Raw genomic sequence first — 24,597 nt, forward strand, 5'->3', positions numbered from 1 at the left:
GAGCTATTGTGTATGCAAGATTTCAGGCAAAGTTCAGAGTTTAAGATGAGCATTTTAATGTGGTCTTGTAAGAAATGCAGGCGGAGTCAGCTTTATTTAACATTCCTTAAGTCAGCCAAATGCAGGTGGATGTTTTCTTAAAGATTACTTCATGGTGCTGAAGGTACCATGGTATAATACATAAATCATTATAAAATTTTCTTGCATTAGTGTAGATATTTTTTGCTTAAAAAGCTATCCTGAATCTCTACAGTACAAGCCATGCTTAACATGATTGTTATCTGCTACTGGTTTGCACCAGCAGTATATAGCAATGATGCTTAACCTATGATGCATATAAGGCTTAGGTACCCATTCAGGATAGTTCATTCATACTGTAATGAAGCGCTGTCCCCTCCAATGGCCACAGTGAATGAAGACGTTGGAAAATAGCCCTGAGTTGCTCTGGGAAGAACACTATAATGTAGACTTTGGGAGCCAATAGGGAAAGGACTTATGTGTTCTTACATGCTGTGTAATAAAGTATGCAAGCCGCCCAGTTCTCCTGAGATATTCATGCACAAATTAACTGTTGTATGGGTAGATCCTGTCATATAGTGATAACACAGCAAGTGGCCCTCTCAGCCTGTTTGGCAGGAAGGATTTGCTGCTAATCATTTTGTTACAAATTATCTAGTTTTAAACTGCATGATAGTGAAGCAAAATATGGTAACCTTATGTAATGGCATACAAAAGTGTATCATCTTTGGCATAAAAAAATGTAAGAGATCTTTATCACTTGTGACTACGTTAATTTTTGTGTAATACTCTATATACTAATAGGAACTAGACTATGTACTTGGTTAGCTAGAATGAAAGGCATCATTAACCTACTATGCAAAAGACCTGGAAGAAATGTACAGAACAAAAGAGACTTTGATTCATAAATTTTGGGTGCACAGAATATTCGAAATATGTTTTGCTGATTCATCAGCATCTCTTGAAAATTTTTAGGTGGCTGGTAGCAGCTGTGAATGGCCATCACCTTGGTGCCTGTAATTACCACACCTCCCACACATTTTAGCAGTTGGGTTGTGTTGCCTCTGGTGTTTCACTGACCTCTGCTTAACAGGTCTGTAGCTCAGAGGCTTCTAGAAAGTATGAAGTGTAAATTAACTTGCTCTTGAACTGACAAGGTTGCAACACAGTTTGTTGACCTCAAGTTTTTATCTGCCTGAGAATTTCCATTGTCGTGGCAAACTTATATACCTTCTAATAAAGATGTGAGTCCCTGGCTATTTTGTTGAGAAAAAGATCACACTATTATGACACACTGTCCAGTTATATTGTATTTTGGGGATTGTAAATCCTTTAGTAGCGAGGGGATTTTTTTCTTTTTTTAATGAATGAATTCTGTTTTGTATAATAGTAGTTGTAAATGAAAACCATTTCTGCTTTTTTACAGGTTCAGCATAGATGAAGGCCAGACTTGGAGTACACATAATTTTACCAGCACTTCAGTCTTTGTAGATGGATTACTTAGTGAACCTGGAGATGAGACGCTGGTCATGACGTAAGTTTCTGGTTTTACCTCCTTTTTCAGGGCTCTCACTGCTTATGCACTTGAGCATATTTTTAACTGTGGATGTTTGAGATAGTCCTGAGTCAGTGGCTTTTGCTTCCTGCAGTCACACAGACTCTTACACTGATGTCCAAAAAGCCCTAGTATGCAGCCTGTCTTTGAAATTATCTCAGTGCAGTATTTCAGATTGTAAAGATGAACCGTTATGTTCATGTGAAATTTTGCAAAGTTACCACCAGGGAGAGTGGAATAATAGGGCTGCAGATACAAATCTGACAAACATAGGTAAAAAAATTAACTATTTCCTGTTTTTTTTTTTTTTGTTTTCAACAGATTCTTAGGCAGACTTCAAAAATGCTAAATATTTATCCCTTCTTGTGACAATTGTCTTCACGGTGTAAACTATGTTGTTGTCTTAGTAACTAGCATTGCAGTACATAGTGTAATCAAACACTGTGCTAACAAATACACCTTTTAATTCTGTGCAGTGACTGAGGCAGATGCTGTGAATAGAGTTAAAAATAATGAAATCCTGCAGCTCAGGCCCCTGTTTATCTTTTTCAAAAGGGCCAGGGACATCTGGATCTGAGCTCCATGTTTTGCTCCATCTCTAGGATAAATGCTAATATTTTAGAACTATCTGAGACTAAAAAATACATGTCCAATTAGAGAGAAGGGGACATGCTGACTGCAGCAGGAAAGGGGAAGGTAGTCAGAGATGTGCAGGTTGTTACATGTGCTCCTATCAGAACAGCTTGTGTGAGCCTTTTTGTTGGAGCTCAGTGTGTTCATGACAAGCTTTTTCTCCTAGGAGTTACAAATAGAGCTGCCTTTGACATGTCCCAGTAGCATTTTCCCCAGGGGAAAAAAAAATAGCCCAGTGTGGATTTCTGTGAAGGATCCTCAGCAAAACAGAAATCCTACCCAATGTACTTAAAAGCATTGCACCAAGTTCATAATGCTGTACTGCACAGGAGTGATTTTGGTCTGTTAGTTCTTGCTTTCTCCACGGTCCCGTATATCCTGTTATACATGTATGACCTGAGAAGAACAGGATTACTCCACCATCACCCCCTTCTCTCAAGCAAGTTTTTTAATGGTGTAATATATGCCACTTATGCCTCTGAATGAAGGATTTCCATTAATTTTGGTGGAAGTAGAGGGATCAAGAGCTTATCCTAAATTGTACTTACTGGCAGATAAAACAATGATGACTATGTGCTCTGTGGGTTTTTTTATTATTAAAAACAGTGTTTTTGTGAAGATGTACTTAAATATCTGAATAGGCTAAACGGCTCATGTAAAATGATATCTTTGTGAAGTCATCCATCTGAAATATATGAAACTGTACCTAGATTTGGTACATGAGCCCAGACTGACAAAAAAAAAAAATCATAAAAAATATCACATGACTTGTATGTTTCTAAGGGCAGAACAAGAGTCTAACTCCAGCATCTCAATGCCAGGCTTGTAGGATCTTACTTTGCAGCTAGTTCGACTGAACATGGAGGACATCAACCACTTACTGTCACAGACTGGCCCTGAAAAGACTTGCAGCCTTCCTACCAGACTCTAACGATAATGGGAAGAATAAACTTACAGTATGTGTTTTCTTGTTGCCATTATATCAGCTTCCTTGTCTCTCCTACTGCTTTTGATTGGGTTTTACCTTCATGGTGATGATATCTGCCCAGTGGTGCTCTGTCTGACTTTACATCAAGACCTTTTGCCATTCTGTCAGGTTTAGGTCATTTTCTCTCAAAACTTCATGCTTGTACTGAGTTGCTGCACACGACTTAATCTGCAGTGATTTGCTGCTTTTGAGAAATGTCATCCGCTGATACGCGCTCCCTGAAAAAAGAATCAACTATGCCATCTTTTCCATTTTCTGAAATGACAGAGTTCTCGATTCTTGGAGAAGTAAGCAAGGGTCAGCAAAACCACTACCCTGAACTTCAGAAGGGCAGACTTTGGACTGTTAAGGAGTCTGGTTAACAGAGTCCCTTGGGAGGCAGTCCTGAAGGGCAAAGGAGGCCAGGAAGGCTGGATGTTATTAAAGAAGGAAGTCTCAAAGGCGCAGGAGCAGGCCGTCCCCATGTGCTGTAAGTCAAGCAGGTGGGGGAGAAGACCGGCTTGGCTGAATAGGGAGCTTTGGCTGGAACCCAAGAGAAAAATGAGAGCTTGCTGCCTTTGGAAGAAGGGGCAGGTGACTCAGGAGGACTACAAGGATGTTGTGAGGTTATGCAGGGAAAAGATTAGAAAGGCAAAGGCCCAGCTGGAACTTAAACTGGCCGCCGCCATTAAAGATAATAAAAAATGCTTTTATAAATATATCAGTGACAAAAGGAGGGCCAGGGAGAATCTCCCTGCTTTGTTGGATGTGGAAGGTAACCTGGCCATGAAAGATGAGGAGAAGGCTGAGGTACTTAATGCTTTCTTTGCCTCAGTCTTTAACAGTCAGACTGGTCATCCTCGGGGTTGTCAGGCCCCTGTGCTGGGAGATGGAGCTAGTATGCAGAATGAAGTCCCAGTTGTTGAAGAGGTGGCAGTCACCGACCTGCTCCTTCACCTGGATGTTCACAAGTCCATGGGGCCAGATGGGATCCACCCAAGGATACTGAGGGAGCTGGCAGAGGAGCTCGCCAAGCCACTCTCCGTCATTTATCAGCAGTGCTGGTCAACCGGGGAGGTCCCGGATGACTGGAAACTAGCAAATGTGATGCCTCTGTACAACAAGGGTTGGAAGGAGGATCTGGGGAACTACAGGCGTGTCAGCCTGACCTCGGTGCCGGGAAAGGTCATGGAGCAGATCATCTTGAATGCCATTATGCAGCACATGCGGGACAACCAGGGGATCGGGCTCAGCCAACATGGGTTTATGAAAGGCAGGTCCTGCCTCACTAACCTGGTCTCCTTCTATGATAAGGTGACCCACTTAGTGGATGAGGGGAAGGCTGTGGACGTTGTCTGCCTGGACTTTAGTAAGGCCTTTGACACGGTCTCCCACAGCATTCTGCTGGAGAAGCTGGCTGCTCACGGCTTGGACAAGTGCACTCTGCGCTGGGTTAAAAACTGGCTGGACGGCCGAGCCTAGAGAGTGGTGGTGAATGGAGTCACATCCAGTTGGCGGCCAGTCACGAGTGGTGTTCCCCAGGGCTCAGTGTTGGGGCCGGTCCTGTTCAATATCTTCACTGATGATCTGGATGAGGGGATTGAGTGCCCCCTCAGTAAGTTTGCAGACGACACCAAGCTGGGTGGAAGTGTCTCTCTGCTGGAGGGCAGGAAGGCCCTACAGAGGGACCTGGACAGGCTGGATTGTTGGGCCAGAGCCAATGGTATGAGATTCAACCAGGCCAAGTGCTGGGTCCTGCCCTTTGGTCACAACAACCCCACGCAACGCTACAGGCTTGGGGAGGAGTGGCTGGAGAGCTGCCTGGAGGAAAAGGACCTGGGGGTGTTGGTTGGCAGCCGGCTGAACATGAGCCAGCAGTGTGCTCAGACGGCCAAGAAGGCCAACAGCATCCGGGCTTGTATCAGGAATAGTGTGGCCAGCAGGAGCAGGGAGGTGATCGTGCCCCTGTACTCGGCACTGGTGAGGCCGCCCCTCGAGTACTGTGTGCAGTTTTGGGCCCCTCAGCACAAGAAGGACATTGAGGCGCTGGAGCATGTCCAGAGAAGGGCAACGAAGCTGGTGAAGGGTCTAGAGAACAAGTCTTATGAGGAGCAGCTGATGGAGCTGGGGTTGTTTAGCCTGGAAAAGAGGAGGCTGAGGGGAGACCTTATCGCTCTCTACAACTACCTGAAAGGAGGTTGTAGCGAGGTGGGGGTCAGACTCTTCTCCCTAGTAACAAGCGATAGGATGAGAGGAAATGGCCTCAAGCTGCTCCAGGGGAAGTTTAGGTTGGATATTAGGAAAAAGTTCTTCACCAAAAGGGTTGTCAAACATTGGAAGAGGCTGCCCAGGGAGGTGGTTGAGTCTCCATCCCTGTGGGTATTTAAAAGAAGGGTAGGTGTGGTGCTTGCAGGTATGGTTTACTGGTGGACTTGGCAGTGATAGGTTGGCGGTTGGACTCGATGATCTTAAGGGTCTTTTCCAACCTTAATGATTCTATGATTCTATGAAATAAAAAATGTTCTTTATTCTGGGTAGAACATGGTAAGATGAACTTGTGTATGGTAATGTGAATAAATTAACAAGTGCCTTTCACCCTAAAAAATATGAAAATCCATTACTAAAGACCTAGTCTGACATTATTTACTTGTACAGGAATTTCATTTTCTCCCTGTGGTAGGGAGTTTGTTTGAGTCAGGACTTTGAGTAAAGAGTCCAATGTCAAAATCTGCATAAATTAGTAGAGATAAATTTTGAAGTGGGAAGGTAATAACTGAAAAAGTATACAGCAAAATTGAGGAACAGAGACTGTTTAATTTAAAGCTTCTAGAATAAGCTCAGAAAAGAGTCAAAGAATATTTTACTTGTATGAAATTCAGCTGTTACTCTAGGGTAAAATCCTGCTTCCACTGAAACCAGCTTAGGGATTTCCTTCAAGGTTTTTAACTTTTATTAAAAAGAATACTCAGAAAGATTACCTGGGAAAGACATTAAGGGACCTGGTAACACTGTGTGTAGGAGAGACTTCTCATTCTCCAGCATAGTGACTGGGATGTTGACCTGACTCATAAGGGACTTCCATTGGAATTCCTGTCCTTTCCTAACTTACCCAAAATGAAGTGGTCTGGAAAGCTTTACTGAAGAAACAGGGGAATGTGAACCTGGTTACCTCAAACATTCATTTCAGAAAGTTTTATGTTTTCTCTAAAACAGAGAAAAAAAAATGTTGACTTGTCAAAAGTTTTCATAAAATAAGTTGTCATCTGCCAGTCGACATTAATCTAAATCATTCATCCAAATCCCCTGCAGTATTCAAAATATGTACACTCAAATGCCAGGGAAAATATATTTGATTCTGTTGTAGTCTGCATTAGACCTGGTTAAGGTTTTTAGGACTTCTAAGTGGTAAAGTACTCAAAAGCTTTAGGAAACACATTCTGTGTAAAAATCAATTTCTAAATAGACCTAGTTAAGAGTTTTAGGAAAGATAAACAATAAAGTATTCATAAAGTTTAGGAAACTTGATCTGTGTAAAAATAAATTTCTAAATGAAGAGCTCAAATCCGCCATTTATTGCTAAATGAATAAGTAAGGTTAGCTAAGAAATTTTCTCAACTAATTGATATATACTCATCAAAATAGTGCATAGTCTAATACACCTTATTTTGTTCTAAATTCTTTGAGAATGAAAGTTACTGCAGCCTGCTGTAATACTTAACAATATATTATATTTTGGAAAAATTACTGAATAACACTGGACTGAGTAATGGCCTAACTCTGTGGAAAAAGGAAGAATTTTTGTGTGTCTGAAATATTGATGTTCCTCTTCAGAGGAAGTAGTTCATATAATGAAAGTTCAAACCTGTTAAAATGACTTCTAAATCACAGTTCAGCTTCTAGGAGTGTTTCTCAAACTGGGTTATTTAGATTGCAGTGTAAACCCAGTAGGCACGATAACCATGGTACTACAGACCATGGTCCCTTTTAAAAGGCCAATAAGAGGTTACATAAAAGGACTTGCTTTTCTTTATGTCAGGTAGAATCAAAGTCTTCCTTATGGGTAACTCTGTTTTTTTCCAAATTGATTTTTTTTCTAAGGTCTCGTAGTGTAACAACTTAAGATGCTCTGGGAACTTTATGATATCTCTGAACTGCAGAACTCATGCATGTGTGTTTTGCTGTCTTGAAAGCCCGTTGCTGCATTCCTTTTGGGTTCCTAGGTGATAATGGAAGCAAAAAAATAGTCTAGTTTAAACTTAATCAGAACAAGGTGGAGATGATATTAACAGGTGTTAGATATTAGGGAGAACCATCTGGATTTTTTGAACTGTCAATTCTGCTAGGAATGTCAACCTCACCTTTAACACCACCAATAACAGTCAACATTACATGTATTTTGTGGGGCTTATTGTTGTGCCACACATTGCAGCACGCTACCTTTCCTGTTGCCTTCGAGTATGGTACTAGGTGGAGGTACTTCTCTGTGTTGTGAAATCTTCACTGCTAACTTTCTCATGCCCTTAAAGAAAGGTAGATAAATGATAGATAAAGTCTCATTATGTAAAAGAATAGCTGATTACCTAGGGCAAATTCTAGGTTTTATTTGCAGCTAGTTAATCTCTTGTTTGAGAAGCATTGCTCAGTCATTAAATGGTTGTTCTTCTCTCTGCATAATGAGAAACCTATCTGTCTGTCAATAGATAGAGGAAACATACAGAAATACAGGAAGAGAATGATGACCTTGATAAAAGAGAATTGAAAAAGCAAACTGCTTACTCTCTTTCAATCTAATCAAAATGTTGGCTAATCCAGATGTAGAGATGCCTGTTTAGTGGCAAATCTGGTGCTTTTGCTGCCATCTCCGTGGCCATGGATGTTAGTAGAGCAAGTCAGTGCATTGTAGTGTCACTGCCAATCTGTGGTCTTGGGGCCAAGACCATGAGACTGCCCCTGTCTCTCCCTCTACTCAAAATAATCCAGTGTTTAAAGCTTTGGTTTTTCTTTTCTTTCCATAAGTTTTTCATAACATATTCAGAAGCATGGGAACATGATGCATTCAGTGTTTTGCTAAATATACTAAAATATTTACTATATTATGAGGGCAGACCAGGAAATATATTTGAAATAGAAGAACTGAAAGTTTAGGAATCCATGTCCTGTAAGAATCTTTTATCACCTTGTCTCTATTTAAAGGAGGAAAGAAGGGGAGAAAAAGAGTGACACGTGACTTTTTTATTCAGGTAGAGTCTTTGTGTCACTTTGAGCCCCTATTACCAAATGAGTGCCAGCAGCTGTGGTGCTCTAACTTCTCTTTCAGGGAGGCAGTTCTATTTTAGTGTCTAATTATTAGTGTCTAGATTTAGTGTCTAGATATTAGTGTCTAATAAATGGTGATGATGAGGTAGACATTGGAAACTTTGGCCAACAATAAAACTGTTCAAATATTTTACTTAAATTTGATGTGGCCTTGAACTCCATTTTGTTCTATTTTGCTCTCAGAATGAAGAAGATACAATTTAGGTGACCATAGGCTATTTACTTTGCCAGGTGAAGTCTGAATGAAGAATTTCCTACCTGTGGCAAGAGAGATCTGATTTTTAACTATGTGAGTAGAAAAAAAAATATTAGCAAAAGAATTAATTTTAAAACTGTGCAAGTATCCCAGATTTATTTGATCTTTAACTAAGATGACAGCAGAGAGCTGAGTGAAGCAAAGGTATCCTTCAAAATGTCATATGTTCCCCCTTAAATTAATCTATTTTGTTCATTGTCCACCTTGTATTTATTTCTACATAAAGCATCAGGCTAGGCACAGAATCTCCAGTTTTTCCAAACAGCTTACATGTTAAAAGGCTGCTCTTGGACAGGAATTTGCCAAATAGATGGAAAAAAAATTTTGGAGGTAATTCACAAACATCATGGAGCCACTGAGCTTCTGGATAAAATGGGAACACACTCATCCTGCTCCTGCCCAGCACTTCTCAGAACCTAAGCATTAATTTCCATTCTTTTTCCCCAAAAGAGTTGAAACCAAGATGTTTTGGCATAAAAGTATGATAGGCAATTATTATTTTTTAGGAGCAGGAAACAATGAAAAAACATGTTTTGGTTCAATTTCAACGAAATTGTTTCCTCCCCTCATTTTTCACTTTGGCAGCCAAACCAAAAGAAAAAAAAAAAAGAAAGAAAGAAGAAAAACTACTTTTCTCTTTAGCACATTAAGTATATCCATGTTTGTAGTTTAAGGCACTTAAATCATAAGTGTCTTCGCATATTTGCGCATGATCTGTTGTGTACACAAGCACTGTTTTTATGCAGTTGCTTTATGAAGGCAGGTGTCTACTTTTGCACATGGAAGCATTCATCATTTCTGTAGCTGCAATTTAGGAAGGCTGCTGAAAATGTGACCTCTGTTATGTTCTTTTAGGGAATTAGAAAAATATGTAGAATTATAATCTTGATGTATAACAGACTGCAGCTTGAATCTCACATTTCTTTCATTCGTTTTACTGGTATGAACCCTTTGACTTATCTAGGTTTTGTTGATTTTACAATGGTGTCAAGGAAGCAAGGACAACTGTTAGAAGGAAAGCATGTCTATAAAGATTCATCTGTCATTTTCTTTTTTAAAATGGTTGGCTTTAAACAGAAGTGTAGGACATAATCACTGCTAATCTGCTTTTCCAACCCATATGCCCTTGGAAAAAATCTTTCAGTAATGTTACTGCTTCTGTGACTTAAGGAGAACGCCACCTGTTGGCAGTGGTTAGACTAAAGTGCATCCTTTTGTGGCATGACCTCATCACTTTAATCCCTCAACCTGGTAATGTCTTTACAGATTTTTGGCATGGGGAGGTCATGTGTCTTGCTGTATGTTAAAAGGCACTGTAGTAACATGAACCACAACAGGCAAAACAAAAAGATTGTCACATTTATTTGCTTTTTACATTATATTGTCATCATCTGTAGTAAGGGTTGAAGTAAAGCAAATGACTCGGCTCTTTAAGCTTACCATAAATCGACAAGAAACTTGTAAAACATTATTCCTTTTAGGCAAAAGACAGATGAGAAAGGTGCTGCTGTTCTAAAGCAAACGGCCTCTGATATCTATTGAACTGTAAGATGGATTAAGTGTTCAATCTGAAATTACAATTGTGTTATAAAAATAATCAGGGACGTGTGACAGTAAAAAAAGTATTTTAACAGTACAGAAAGTTCACTGGCAACTGTGATTGCTACCAATATGATTTACTACAGGAGAGAAAGCCTTATATGAGGATCAAGACCTAAATACCACTTTTTAGTATAGCTCTGACTGCTTCCATTTAAATGAATACTTTCTAAGAGACAGACTGACAGTTGTTAAAATAATTAGCTCACATCTCTGAGAGTCTAGTTTCCTTCCCCAGCTTGATCATATGCTCACTGTTGGATTTTGAGGTTTAGATCCACAAAGAACTTCAAGTACCTGCCTTTTTGCACATGTGGTGGATTGACCCTCGCTGGACACCAGGTGCCCACCAAAGCCACTCCATCACTTTCCTCCTCAGCTGGACAGGGGAGAGAAAATATAATGAAAGGCTCATGGGTCGAGATAAAGACAGGGAGATCACTCATCAATTACTGTCATGGGCAAAACAGATTTGACTTGGGGAAAATAATTTATTACCAGTCAAATCAGAGTAGGATAATGAGAAAACAAAACCCAACTCTTAAAACACCTTCCCGAAATCCCTCCCTTATTCTCAGGCTCAACTTCATTCCCGATTTCTCTACCTCCTCCCCACCAGCAGTGCAGGGGGACAGGGAATGGGGGTTGTGGTCAGCTTATCACACATTGTCTCTGCTGCTCCTTCCTTCTCAGGGGGAGGACTCCCCACACTCTTTCCCTGCTCCAGTGTGGGGTCCCTCCCACGGGAGGCAGTCCTCCATGAACTGCTCCAGTGTGGGTCCTTCCCGTGGGCTGCAGTTCTTCATGAACTGCTCCAGCGTGGGTCCCTTCCATGGGGTGCAGTCCTTCAGGAACAGACTGCGCCAGCATGGGTACTCCAGGGCATCACAAGTCCTGCCAGTAAACCTGCTCCAGCATGGGCTTCTCTCTCCACAGGCCCACAGGTCCTGCCAGGAGCCTGCTCCAGCACAGGCTTCTCATAGGGTCACAGCCTCCTTCAGGCACATCCACCTGCTCTGGTGGGGGTGGGCTGCAGGTGGATATCTGCTCCACCATTAACCTCGACGGGCTGCAGGTGGATATCTGATCCTCCATTAACCTCCATGGGCTGCAGGGGGACAGCCTGCCTCACCATGGTCTTCACCATGGGCTTCAGGGGAATCTCTGCTCTGGCACCTGGAGCACCTCCTCCCTCTCCTTCTTGACCAACCTTGGTATTCTTCTCACATATTCTCACTCCTCTCTCTGGCTGCAGTTGCTGCACAGGGTTTATTTCCCTCTTCTTAAATATGTTATCCCAGAGGTGCTACCACCGTCGCTTATGGGCCCAGACTTGGCCACTGGTGGTTCCATCTTGGAGCCAGCTGGTGTTGGCCCTATCAGACATAGGGGAAGCACCTAGCAGCTTCTCAGAGAAACATCCCTGTAGTCCCCCTTCTGTCAAAAGCTCGCTACATAAACCCAATACCACAGTTGGACATCTTTACTTAGGTGCTGCCCAGAAGAAATTAGGTGTTACCCAAAATAAAGGCACTGAGATTGCCCATTTCACCTGTATGTGGGCTCCTCAGTTGACCCTGATTCAAACCCCAAGTTCTATTGTCAGTTGTTTTATACATTTGAAAGGTATCCCAAAAAAACTAGAGGTTCTGTTCCATGCCCAACTGGCACATCAAGTTAGCAGAGTGTATCAACAGGGCAGTATAGGATTGCGCAGACAAATTCTGCTACCTTGGCAGCATGCTGTTTCGAATATCTTGGTTGATGACAAAGTCATATAGAGGAGACTAAAAGCTAACGCAGCACTTGGGAGATTAAAGCAGCATGTCTAGAATGAAAGAGGCATCTGATTTCAAACAAAAGTAGCTGTGCATCACGCAGTTGTCATCACTGGTCTTCAATACAACTGCAAAACTTGGACAATTTAAGTTGCTACATTAAATATCTGAATAAATTCCACATGTGCTGTCTTCATGATCACTCCTGCCACTCTGAGGTCTTTGAGTGTTCTTGAATATTCAACAGTAAAGTAAAACTGTTGCAGGTTCGGCTGTGTTGCTCTGAGGATCTGGTGGGTATACCGGCCATCAGGCTGCTCAAAGTCAGAGACAATATGGCTAACAGCTCAAAGGTAAACCACCATAATATTACAAAAAGTTGCTCAAGGTGTGTCTTAATTTATATGGTGTTAGATCCATGATACGGGACACTGTAGCTAAAATCTGTCTGCTCTGACAAAGAATGTTTTGATGCTGTGAAAGCCTATGAAAGAAATCCTGAAGAACACGCAGAAAAGCTAAAGAGGAAAGCAAGTGTAGTGGTTATAAAAAGATGTCTGTGACAACTGAGGTGAACAATGTGTTGTCAAAATCAGTCTTGTTTCTCCTGAATGAAGCCATGGAAGCTGAATGTTTACCTGATAAGTCCTTGGGAGTCTCCAGCTTTAGCACCATTGTAGCTTCAGTCAGGTGGTTTGCAAGTGACACAGACAGCAGGCGACACAGCTATTATTGTTCATCTGGCCTAAGAACATCTGTTGAATAGATGCTCTTTTCTATTGAATAGAAACGTGAATTTAATGGAATAGATTATCATTTCATATAATTTCTGTTAAATTAGCTCCTCCTGATTATGAGCTTTATCAGGAACAGAAATAACCAGCAATCCTCCAGCAAATAGTTTAAATGAGTTAGCTTGAAAACTGCATTAAACTGTCTTAGCTATCAAATGATGCAATCAAATTAAAAAATGATGTGCTCATAAATGAACTAGGAACAAATGTACAAAGTTGTTATGGCAACTGAAACACTGAAGCTAAAATTATGGATCCCAAATTCTTGCAAATAAAAGTAAATGGATTTCCAAGGTAATTGGAATTTCTTCCCAAAATTATTTATCACAGCGTCATCTTTCATAGTTTCAACAAAATTGATTTGATGGCTTTCTAATGAAATATAATTAATCAAGAAGAAGGTTTTAGTAGCTTATGAATTACTATCATCTTGATATTTAACTTCTAATCATCAGTTACACTTGCTGCACTGTTCCAGTTTTTCCATTCAAATGATTTTACTTGATATATATATGTTGAACCTGAGCAATAAGGTTGTGATTGCTGTTAGGTATTGCTTTATTGTAGCTCATATTTTTGTCTATTCCATTTAATCCTACTTACAACATGCCTTTCTTCCTTACTTTGGAAAAATTCTTCTTTTTAATTCTAGTGATATTTGGCAATGTATTTAAATGGGCTCCTCTGGTGTGCCTACAAAACCTTGTCCTCAATAGTGCAACAAGTGTTATTGCAGCAACAGTATTAATAATCATGAGGCCATGTTCTAAAGCAGCTTGCTACGCTGGGTGCATGTAAGGTGCTGGATTCTTTAGGAAATTTGCCCCAGGAGTTACAAAGCCGTATGGCTGCATTTTTCATGGGGTTTGTGGCTGTGCTGGGACAGTTAGTCAAATCTCAGGAATTTTACTTAAGCCAGAAAATGGTGGAATCAGTGGTGCAGTTACTGTGCTCTGTCAGAACACGGTTTTCAGTCTGTAGAATCAGAACAGCCATAATGGAAATAAGTATATATTTTTTGCAAGATGCTGGACTAACAGGCAGAAAGGTTACTTCAGTCTTTTGCTAAAAATCCACAGACGAGAGGCTTACAGTTCACCCATTGAAACAGTACCTTTGCTGTATGCACATATAGTTTGTACGTAGATTCCATATTATTCTGGTAGAATTTGCATAATTTTGAGAGTAATTTCTATAATCGTTGTATAATTATAGGATGCAGGACTGGGCAATATCTCAAAAGTTTATCTAGTATCTAGCTCTAATCCTGATGTTTCACTAATTTCTTGCTCTCGTGAGGGAGAATAAATAGCCTCAATAGCTTGTATCATTATCATTACAGAATCACAGAGTCACAAAATGGTTGAGGTTAGAAGGGACCTATGGAGGTCATTTGGTCCAACCCCACTGCTCAAGCAGGGCCATGTGGAGCTGGTTGCCCAGGACCATGTCCAGGTGGCTTTTGAATTCTCCAAGGATGGAGACTCCACAATCTCCTTGGGCAACCTGTGCCCGTGCTTGGTCACCCTCACAGCTGAAAAAGTGCTTCCTGATGTTCCAGTGTGTGCCCATCGCCTCTGATTCTGTCACTGGGTGCCACTGCAAAGAGCCTGGCTCTGTCCTCTGTGCACCCTCCCTTCAGGTATTTATATACATTGATAAAATCCTTATTTTAGGATGAATTCTCTTCTGTAGGAGAGCCTTCTCTTCTCCAGGTTGAACAATCCCAGCTGTCTCAGCCTTTCTTCATAGGAGAGATGCTCCAGCCCCTTCATCATCACTGTCATGCTTTGTTGGGCTCTCTCCAGTCTGCCCATGTCTCATGTACTGAGGAGCTCAGAACTGGACACACTACTCCAGGTGTGGCCTTATGAGTGCTGAGGAGAAAGAATTAGAGAATTGTCTAGCTGTATCTTTTAAGTTTATTGGTTCTTGTCTTTCCTCCTTTTTGCCCCTTCTCCAGGTCTTTTTGAAGACAACTCTTCAATCTGTAGCAAGACTCTTTGAAGACATTTTGTTGTACTTTTCAGTTTTATCTTCTTCAGAGGAAAACCCAATTCTTTGAATCTTTCCTTATTGGTTACATTTTCTAAGCAGCTTATGAGTCATCCTTGCCCCTCTTCATATTCATTTTTAGTGGGTGTGTAAATATGCATAAAACATGCAAAATAAGACACCATATTCTTTCAGAGGCTCAACTACTGCCAAGTTTATCAAAATAATTGACTCCATGTCTTCTGTTTTCCAGTTCTGAATACAACCTAGAGTTTGTCTTTCTTCTCTTGCAGCAACATTGCATTCTTGTTTTAATTCCCCAGAATTCCCCAAGTCTTTTTATCAGTATTTGAAAGTTACCCTCCATTCTGGTTTTGCACCTTTGTTGTTGAGTTTTTCGTAGGACTACTTTTAGCAGTTGGTTTTGGAGTATTTAATCATGTTGATTTCTGACCATTGCTTCCACCAGGCAGTGTCTGCTTCCTTCCTTCTGTTTATCTGCAAATTTTTGTGCGTGTCTGTTATTTGACCATGCAGGTGTTAATGAAAATATTGACTGTGGACCCATCGTATCTTTATGCTACACATCTCAAAATGTTTCCTTGTTTGATAACTACTTTTTGAAAATTGATTTTTCTAATTGGATCTGTACTCTCATTCATCATTACAATGATTTGATCTGCACTGATGTTTTCCTTTTTGAGTTGAGACAGTGTCAGCTAGAACTACGTAACAGTATTAACAAAGGTCAGCATATGCTATATGTTCTCCTTTCCTTTTTCCACTAAGCCAGTTACCCTGTAAAAGAAGGAAATATTAGTCTGACATGATTTGGTTTTGACAAATCCATTGTGGCTGTTTGTTATCATTTCAATTATCTCCAAGGTGCTTATAAGAGGATAGCTTAATAATTTTTTTGGTATCTTTGTGGATATCAAAATTAATTCTATAACTCTCTGGGCTATGTTTTGTTGATTTATATATATGGTTATATATACATGTATATGTTTACACACGCACATATGTATGTATGTGTGTATATATAGGTTATATGTTTCCCTTTCCATAGTCATCTGGAGTCACCCTCATCCTCTGTGAGGTCTCAAAGATGATTATTAATAGTTCAGAGATTTTGTTTTATATTTTCAGAATTTCATTATTCTATTCTGCACTGAACTCAAACAGCCATCTCCTTTCTTTTTTCCTGACTAATCTGCCTGAGATAAGTAACATGAATGAAGAAAATTTCATCTGTTCCAGAGAAAATACTTTTCTTGAGGCAGGAGTGAAGCTTTGACGGGACTTGGCTCCTTACACTTCAACATATTTGCTGATAAATAAGTTAATAAATGTAACCAATCTGTAAAGTTTTGTGGTGTCTAAAGAAGCATTCACTGAGGTAGGTAGCTGCATAAGCACATGGTGAGGCCTGCCTTATGTTAGTACCTTGTATGAAGAAAAAAAGATTTTAAAAAAAGAGGTACAGGTATTTAGAATGCAAAAGACACTTCATGCCTGTCAGCAAAGCCAGTCATATTGAAGCAGGCATTGTGGAAAAAGCATGAGACCACCTAAGCAGTCACTTTATCAAGTATGTAACTACAAGTGAATAAAATTATATGGTAACAGCAGCTCTCAGGATCCAGCTGAACCAGAAAAAGGAACCAAACCTGTAGCTCTCAATGAGAAAAGTGGGACCACACACCTATGTGCACATACAGCCAGTGGACTGAGCCACATTTTTTAGGTTTTGTGTATTGTTTCTACTTCTGAACCATGGTTATATTGAAAAGGAAACGAAGTAAGATGATCCAAATCCTTTAATCTCAGAGCCTTACTAAGAAAAGGCTAAGACATACAAACTAAATGCATATGTTTCTGTTTAATTAAGCGCACTTCTGATGATGAAGTTTCTTGTGAGCATGGATTTTTTGATCATTATATTATGGGCGGTATGGGCAGTAAACTATAGAGACACTGACATTTCTCTGCTATGGCTGAGAAGCAAAGACACCAGAAAGGAAAGGAGAAAATCACTGTACATCTTTAGTCTCTGCAACTATTTTTCAGCCCCTTGGTAGACTTCAGAGCTCTACATCCACCTACCTGGGAAGAGGCCTAGGGTGATGATGTTGCCTCTGTTCTGCAGAGAATCCACCATTTCCTCACTTCTGGTCCACCCTAGTTCCACTTTGAACCTGGTATTCAGGACAAGAGAAAAGACTGCGCAGCAGAATGCTTTTAGCAAAACTGTACCATTCCTGCTGTGTCTGGATTCGAACAAAACTGAGGGTAAAACAAAGGAATTAATTAGTTTGGAAAATGCTACTAAAGCTTGGAATATGAACTCTCTGCAGAATGAACTGCACTGAAATTGTTGGCTTCAGAATCAACCTTAAATTCTTTGGCAAGTAAGCCACATAAGCCTGATACAAACCACAAATACGTTTGACTTTTGCCCAAATAGAGTCTTTATCCTTTCTAATTTGTTGCTGGATGTCATACTTACCCATTTTGTTTTGGAAATAAATATTCTGACTTTGAAAATGTTGGATGCTTTGAAAGTGAAGCTTGGTTTTTAAAGCAATGAGATTTTTTTTTTTCTAAAATAAATTTACAGTTTCTGGCTGGTTTCTGTTGTACATTGGACTATCTGAAATGAAGAAGAGTCTGAGAGTTCCTCACCACAATATGTAGATACAGTGTATTCCTTAGGAATGAATACAATTTTATGACACTGCTGTGAGTTTAAACAATAGCAAATTGCCATCTGAAATCTGTAGAAGTTAAAAAAAAAACAACACAAACAAAAGACAACAAAAAGCACTGAAGAAGTTGTACCGTAATCACAAGGAATGAGTGACAGGGCTGGAAATTGAACCCGGTGATCCTGGGTTCTGCTCCCTGATCTGAGCTCCCTGTCAAAATCTGAGCGCTCTGCATGTTTCATATAAAAGGATAAATAGACAAAAATTTTGGCCTCAAAATTAGAAAAGGTAGTATATTTCCAATTAAATTTCTGGGTACTTTGGGAAAAGGTCTCTAATCTATTAGCTATACATTTTCATTGTAACATTTCATAGGCAACTGGCAAATGTTTTCTAACTGGATGCTTTGTATATGAAGAGGAATAAAAGTGGAAGAAAAACTAACCAGGGACCTTTTAGTAGGGAAACATGACCAAAGTAAAAGATACAACTGAAAAATGGAATCTCAGATGTATGGTATTTCTTTCCAGTAAGATTTTACTTTTGATCTTTTTGTTCAGAGTCTTTGGACATATTAGCTACCGTTCAGACTGGGAACTGGTGAAGGTGGACTTCAGACCATCCTTCCCCAGAGAGTGCACTGATGATGACTATGAATCTTGGGAGCTCACAAATTTACAGGTATTCACTGTCTTCTGTTAACTGCCACAACTTTTCTGTAGCTTCCAGACTCATGTGTGCTAGGAAAAATGTTTTCAAATAGAATTTGGATGCTATATCCCCGGCTTTGATCTCCTTACATTGGCATTTGCTGATTTTACAATAGTTTAAAATGGGGGAGGGTTTCATGTTCCCTTTGGTTGTGTGATCTGTGTCCTGGGAAATGCGGAAGTATATCTGGTGTTCTGCCATAATAATAGGTGGTCCTGCTGGATTATGAAGCATATACCATAAACTGAAGTGTGTAATATTGATTGAAACAATTTCAACACACAGTCATATGTTCTGCCAACTTCCTGACCACATACTCTACTTATATATAAATTGCCATAAGTAAAGCCCATTCCAGAAGTAATTTAGAATCTCAGTGGACTGATCATGTAATGGAGTCCAGTTGTTTTGGGCAATACCATTTCTGCAGTAATGCATTAAGGCTGTGCTAATCCTGGTGCTCTGGCCAAATCCAATTTTGGGAAGCTACATTCTCTATACAATGTATTGATTAAAGAGACCAATGTGAGGGGTTTTTTACATTAAATGTAATATGTCATATTTATTCATAATCATTCTGATTATTGTGTTTGTTCTTCTTCCAGTACATTTGTTCTCTCGCTCTCTGCAGGGTTGGTTTTTGTTTGGGTTTTTTTCGTACATACTCTGTCCTATTCCTGCTCTCAAGCGCTCATTTGCTAGTTCTCGTGCCTAATTTTACATTTCTTGTTTGGGAATGCTGTGTATTTACTAAGAATGTTATGCAAATCTGAGCCTAAAGGGTAACAGCATCTTGGGATATTGTCATTGAAATGTCTTTCTGAAATTAGAAACTACTAAAATGACTTTGACAGAGTACTTGCAGCTGTCTAATTACCAGTGGAGTGTGTTCAGATAGTCTTCATTCTACCTGGGTCCACGTGGCTGGTGCTTCCTGTTGACTGCCAACATGAGACATGGTGATTTAGCTAGAATATCAGCCATCTGCATCTACACTGAATTTTTAAATGGCCAGTCATAGGGTTGTGCCTAGATTTTGCACACATGAAACATGGGTTAAACTGCACTTGACATTTTCTTGTACATCTTTGGATTTGTGCCCTGAAATATAGTATATGTTACAACTCTGTAATGGCCTGCTAGTAGGTGGCAGTGACTATGAGAGCTTTGTGTACCTATACACTTGAATATGAAAGAGTTGATACCAGTTCATAGTCTTGACAGCAAGACCAGCCTTTCTCATGACAACATAAGGTCACATCTGTGTGGTGTAGGTTACAGTGTGCAATAAGTCCGGTGCTTTGATGTTCAGGGTGATCGCTGCATCATGGGCCAGCAGAGGAGCTTTCGAAAGAGGAAGATTTCATCATGGTGCATTAAAGGAAGAAGTTTTACATCAGCTCTCACATCTAAAGTTTGTGAATGTGTGAACTCTGATTTCTTATGGTGAGTCTTCCTGTGGAGCTTTTGATTTATTGCTAGTAAATAGTTACTTAGAGTTTGAGATGGGTTTACTTTCCTCCTTTTGCCCCTCTTCCCACACAGCCATGTATAAACAAATAGGCAACCTGCTATTTGAATAGCAGCTTGCTTTTGCATTTGCCTTTATTTAAAGACGTTGCCATGTTGTAAGTATTTGTCTCACCTGACTGAACAAATCCTTATGTTTTTCTCTATTGATCAAGACTTGAAAAATGATGGTTGGATTAATTTGTAAGGCAAGCAAACCCTTACTATTTGCAAATAAAGCAAAAAAAAAAACCAAAACAAGAAACAAAAAACAAACCAGAAGAGATGTGCTGGTCTGAGTGGCAAAGGAAACCTTTTAAAAATCTAAGCTACCAAGAGAGTTAATTTTGCAGAACTGATGAAGTAATTACAACCAGTTTTTCCCTGAGGTGTACACAACTCCTGTTGAAATTAGACTTAGACCAGAATTGGCTTCATCAACTTGTATGTTCAGCTGGTAGAATAATACTAAAAAAACTGCTGAATGAAGTGGGGATAGTAACACACTTGGTCTTGATGTTTTTCAGTGATTACGGGTTTGAGCGCTCTGCACTTCTGAAGTCAGAGTCTAGCAAATGCTTTGCTGACTTCTGGTTTAACCCAGATGCACCTCCTGAAGACTGCATGCTGGGGCAGGCGTACACCAGCAGCACTGGGTAAGTTGATTTCGCATTCAACTTGCCTACAGAGGCTTCCAGGGCAGGGGAGAACATTCCAAACAAAAGCCACAAGAGTAGTTTAAAGGAAATGTAAATAAGGCAAACTGTAGAAAAATGGGAAATGCAGAAGTTCTTACTCTGGCTTAGAGCACTAGCAAAGGCTTCCTACAGACTGACTAATGAAAGAGAAATGTTACTTTACATGTTCACAGCAGTTCAAAAACTAAGCCATTTGAGAAAAGGGGAGATGTCTTGTTCCCAGTATTTTTAGTTTTTATTTTGTAACTGCATTTTGTAACCATTGCTACACTTCTGATAGGAATCCAATTAATTACTCTGAGGAGCCGGTAACATCTCACAGAACTTCCCAGTCTCTCACTTCTGTAGGGGTAAGAAGTTCTGTGGAGAACAGATTCTTTTCCTGACCACATGGGACAGTCAGAATGAAAGGAAAGCTTTAGTAACTGTAAACAATGCCACATAGAATATACACTACAATGTAGTCTGACGTCTGTGCTGAGAATAACTTGCAGCTGGCATCTATTCTGGCTTATCATAACATCATCTCTGTCTGTTGTGGAGATGAGAACCAAATGATGATATGTCAAATCTGGCAATAGAATCATGGTTTCTGTGTATATTTGCTTTACCAAGGGAAATGATGCCTTTTGGGTTGTGGATGACAGCTGTGATATACAGAATATGAGTTCAAAAGAGTGACATCTGACTCCAATTTTAAAAGATGTTTAAAAATAACATACCTGAGTGAAACTGATCTGTAAATAATTACTGTACACATCCAAGTATTTCATTATTATTTCCTTAAAAGTGTAGGGCTTTTCACTCTTTTATACTGTTACGTTAAATAAATGCTTTAAGTGATTTAAGAAATGCTTAGATTTGAGAGCAGCAGATAAGCAATTGGTTCTGGGTTAATGCAGGAGCTGCTTGATCTAATTTCTTCCTAATCTTTGGGGTTTGAACCAAGACCCCTAGAGCACTGAAGACTGTTGAACGCTAGGAAAGGGTATGGCAGAGAGGACAGCAGACTATCTAGCTCCTGCAGGGCTGGTCAGGTGTGTTTCCGAATTTGAAATGGCAGATTCTTCCAATGCATACAAGAGAAACCCTCATTGTAATCCACACCCTCTTTCTTCAACAGGTTTTACTCAGTAAAGGAAGTGTCCGTCATCAAAGTATTTGCATCATGAGTTGGTTTTGATCATCTACAATCTTGTCTGTTCATGAACCCAAGGAATATTTATTGGCTAACATCACACACACGTTCAGTGCCTCTGATGGCATTCTCCTGCTCGCCTCTGATTCATTGTGCTTGTGCTTACTGTTTTTGCAGGTACAGAAAAGTTGTTTCTAATGTGTGTGAAGGTGGCATAGACCTGCAGCAGAACTTAGCACAGCATATGTGTCCATTGATTGCTCCCAAGGGACTTCAGATCAGCATCAGAGAAAAAAGTCTGACTGTTAAGCCTGGTGAAGACATCACCTTCATCGTCAGACAAGAGCAGGTAGTAATGAACATTAGCTTTATGAAAGTTTCCTTGCTATTTTTATGGTTCCTTTCTCTCCTACCTGCTTTGCTGATATTGAGATTAAGTTGTGCTTGAGTCAAAGATGAATGGCTCTCTAAATATTGAAACGTCTGTCTTCGAGTGAATCAGACAGTCCAGTAGGCTCAGTGAACCACCAAATTCTGTCCACAGAATGGGATTTGTCTCCTCAGCAATGTGGTCAGTCATGTCTCCTTAAAGCCATCAGCTTCTCTGAAAATCAAAGAACCTAAATTACCAAAGTCTCCTTGGATTGAAAATTTAAACCGCTGTATCAGAGAAGAACAGAAGCGCAGAGAACATTTAATATTCTGGTTTAAGTGGTTTTGAGAATCTGCCTTTCAGAAAGAAATCAGGCAAAGCTTTACAGAAAACAGCAAATACCACAGCATAAGAACATTTATTACATATTAGTTGTGTTGCCAAAGGTGGGGGTTGGGGATCTGTTTATTGAGAGAGATAATGCCCTCAGGCCATGACCAACAGCAGTGACTAACTCTTGGATTGCTTGCCATGGGTATCTTAATGCTTGCTTTTTTAGTGTTAGTCTCTAATTTGCGCTCAGGTTACCAGAGTATTGTACTTCCTGGCTAACCCCACTGATCTGCAAGAACTGGAAGAAGGTTCACACATTTTGGCAAACCTGTGCGATATAAATCGGGCACTTGGGATTTAGTTCTGTAATGGAATCAAGAAGTTACGTGCAGAGCACCAGGCTGCTTAACGCTTCACAGGCTCTGCATCCCAGTGCTTGCAGTGCCCCAACAGTTGTGTGGCAAGTTATGCTGCCTTCTCTTTTTAGAATGTGTTTGGAAATGTTTAATGTAAGAATAGAACATCTGGTAGAAATTTGGACTCTAATGATTTTCATTGGCAGTTTGATTTCTTTTCTTACTCTGTAGATTCTGAAGCTGTCATGAATCTCTGTGGCAATACGTAAAACATTTAAAACTATTCAAAATCTTCAGAAGTCAGGGATCTTGAAGGGAATCCTGTGCTGTGTTTTCTGATGAAGTCTTTGCTCAATACATCGAACTGGAAGGAAGATTTAGAAGAAATGTAACAGTTTGCTGCCCCCTATGGCTAAGAATAATATTTATACTCAAACGTCCTGAGCATTGCTTAGGATTTAATCTATACAACAAAGTCTAATAAGAATTCATAACAATTAGTGAGTTTAAAAAACAGCTCTACCAAGATAAATCAAAACATAGCACTTACTCCGCTGAACAAAATTAATTTAATAGTTTATGTGAATGCATGTTACTAGCGCAGGAATGCAAGACATTGTGGAGTAAAGAAAGCAGGCTTGGGGTATGTTTGGGCAGTTTGCAAATGACTTTGGAAATAATAATAATAATTTAGAATTATAATTATTTTTACCCCAAATGCTTTTGGCTGAGTATGAATAAATAATGTCATGACAATCACTTATTTTTTAATTAAAGTGGAAGCCCCAATTCCTTTTAAATTTAGCTGCTTTTTCTCTGTTTGACTCTTTTATCATCTGTCCATTGCTCTCTGTCCTTCCTGGTCAGGGAAACAGAAGTGTCTTGGTGTTTTGAAGACAGCACTCTAATATTTACACTAGGGAAGCTATCAGAATAAAACATTAAGAGAAGCTTGCATCTACTGGCTTTCAACACTGGTTTCTGTCTCACCTGAAAAAATATGCATGTATACTTGTTAGCATAAGAAAGAGCGAACAGAAACTGTTTGCAAGCTAATGTCATCTAAAGAGATTCCACTTACTGGCACATTGCTGGCAAGAAGACATGTCTTTTGCTTTAAACTTTGATAACCTATTGTCTCCTCTGCTAAATTCTACCCATCTGTTGTCAAAAGAAAGATGTTACATGGAAAAAAAATTCACTGAGAAGCAGCTTTCAAGGTCCTTTATGTGTGTTAAAATATGGTGTTTAGGTATTTGGTAACCCAACAGGTTCCTTATTATGGGTATTCTTTTACAGTATAAGAAATGCTCTTTCATCTGATAAAACATGGAAGATAATCAACCAAACTGCAAAATAATAAATGGGGGAAATAATAGTATGTTTTCCTTCCCTTTATAATGCCAGGGTATGTAAGTTCTAGGCTTTGTTGCCTCCTTTGATTTTACATTAGTGCTGCCTTTTGGGATTAGATTTTAATATAAACCTATTTCAGAGAGTGGCTTATAGGGAAGTGAAGTGATTTTTGAATATTTCAGTGGGTGTCAATCCTTCTCTGCTCTGATGGCCATTCAAGTCACCTGACTAACATGTGGTTGTATATGTTCCTTTCCTAGATGCAATGAAGATTTTTAAACCAACGCTGTATTTTCACAGTACAGAGGATTTTCTACTAGGCCTGGCCCTGCAACCTGTTTTAATTGTATGACTCTGATGGCCATGTACTGTGGCAAGCGAGCACGAACATATTGCTCAAGACCAAGGAAGGAGGGCAGCTCACTAAGGCAGTTTTGCCACTAGTATTGAGAAACTGTTGCTGCTCACAGATAAAATGAATTTTCCCTTGACTCCATCCACATT

General features: G+C 39.8%; 1 protein-coding gene across 2 annotated transcripts in view; it reads left to right on the forward strand.

Annotated features, from left to right (window-relative positions):
• The window catches only part of SORCS2 (sortilin related VPS10 domain containing receptor 2), a 590,141-nt gene that overhangs the window by 534,185 nt on the left and 31,359 nt on the right, over positions 1-24,597 (forward strand). For both annotated transcript variants that reach the window (XM_075091935.1, XM_075091936.1), the window contains exons 14-18: positions 1,445-1,552; positions 18,180-18,300; positions 19,643-19,776; positions 20,367-20,495; positions 21,853-22,024. In XM_075091935.1, the coding sequence (XP_074948036.1) occupies positions 1,445-1,552; positions 18,180-18,300; positions 19,643-19,776; positions 20,367-20,495; positions 21,853-22,024 (664 nt within the window). The remainder of the gene's footprint in view (positions 1-1,444; positions 1,553-18,179; positions 18,301-19,642; positions 19,777-20,366; positions 20,496-21,852; positions 22,025-24,597) is intronic.

This window comes from Phalacrocorax aristotelis, chromosome 4 (assembly GCF_949628215.1).
Source record: "Phalacrocorax aristotelis chromosome 4, bGulAri2.1, whole genome shotgun sequence".
NCBI lineage: Eukaryota > Metazoa > Chordata > Aves > Suliformes > Phalacrocoracidae > Phalacrocorax > Phalacrocorax aristotelis.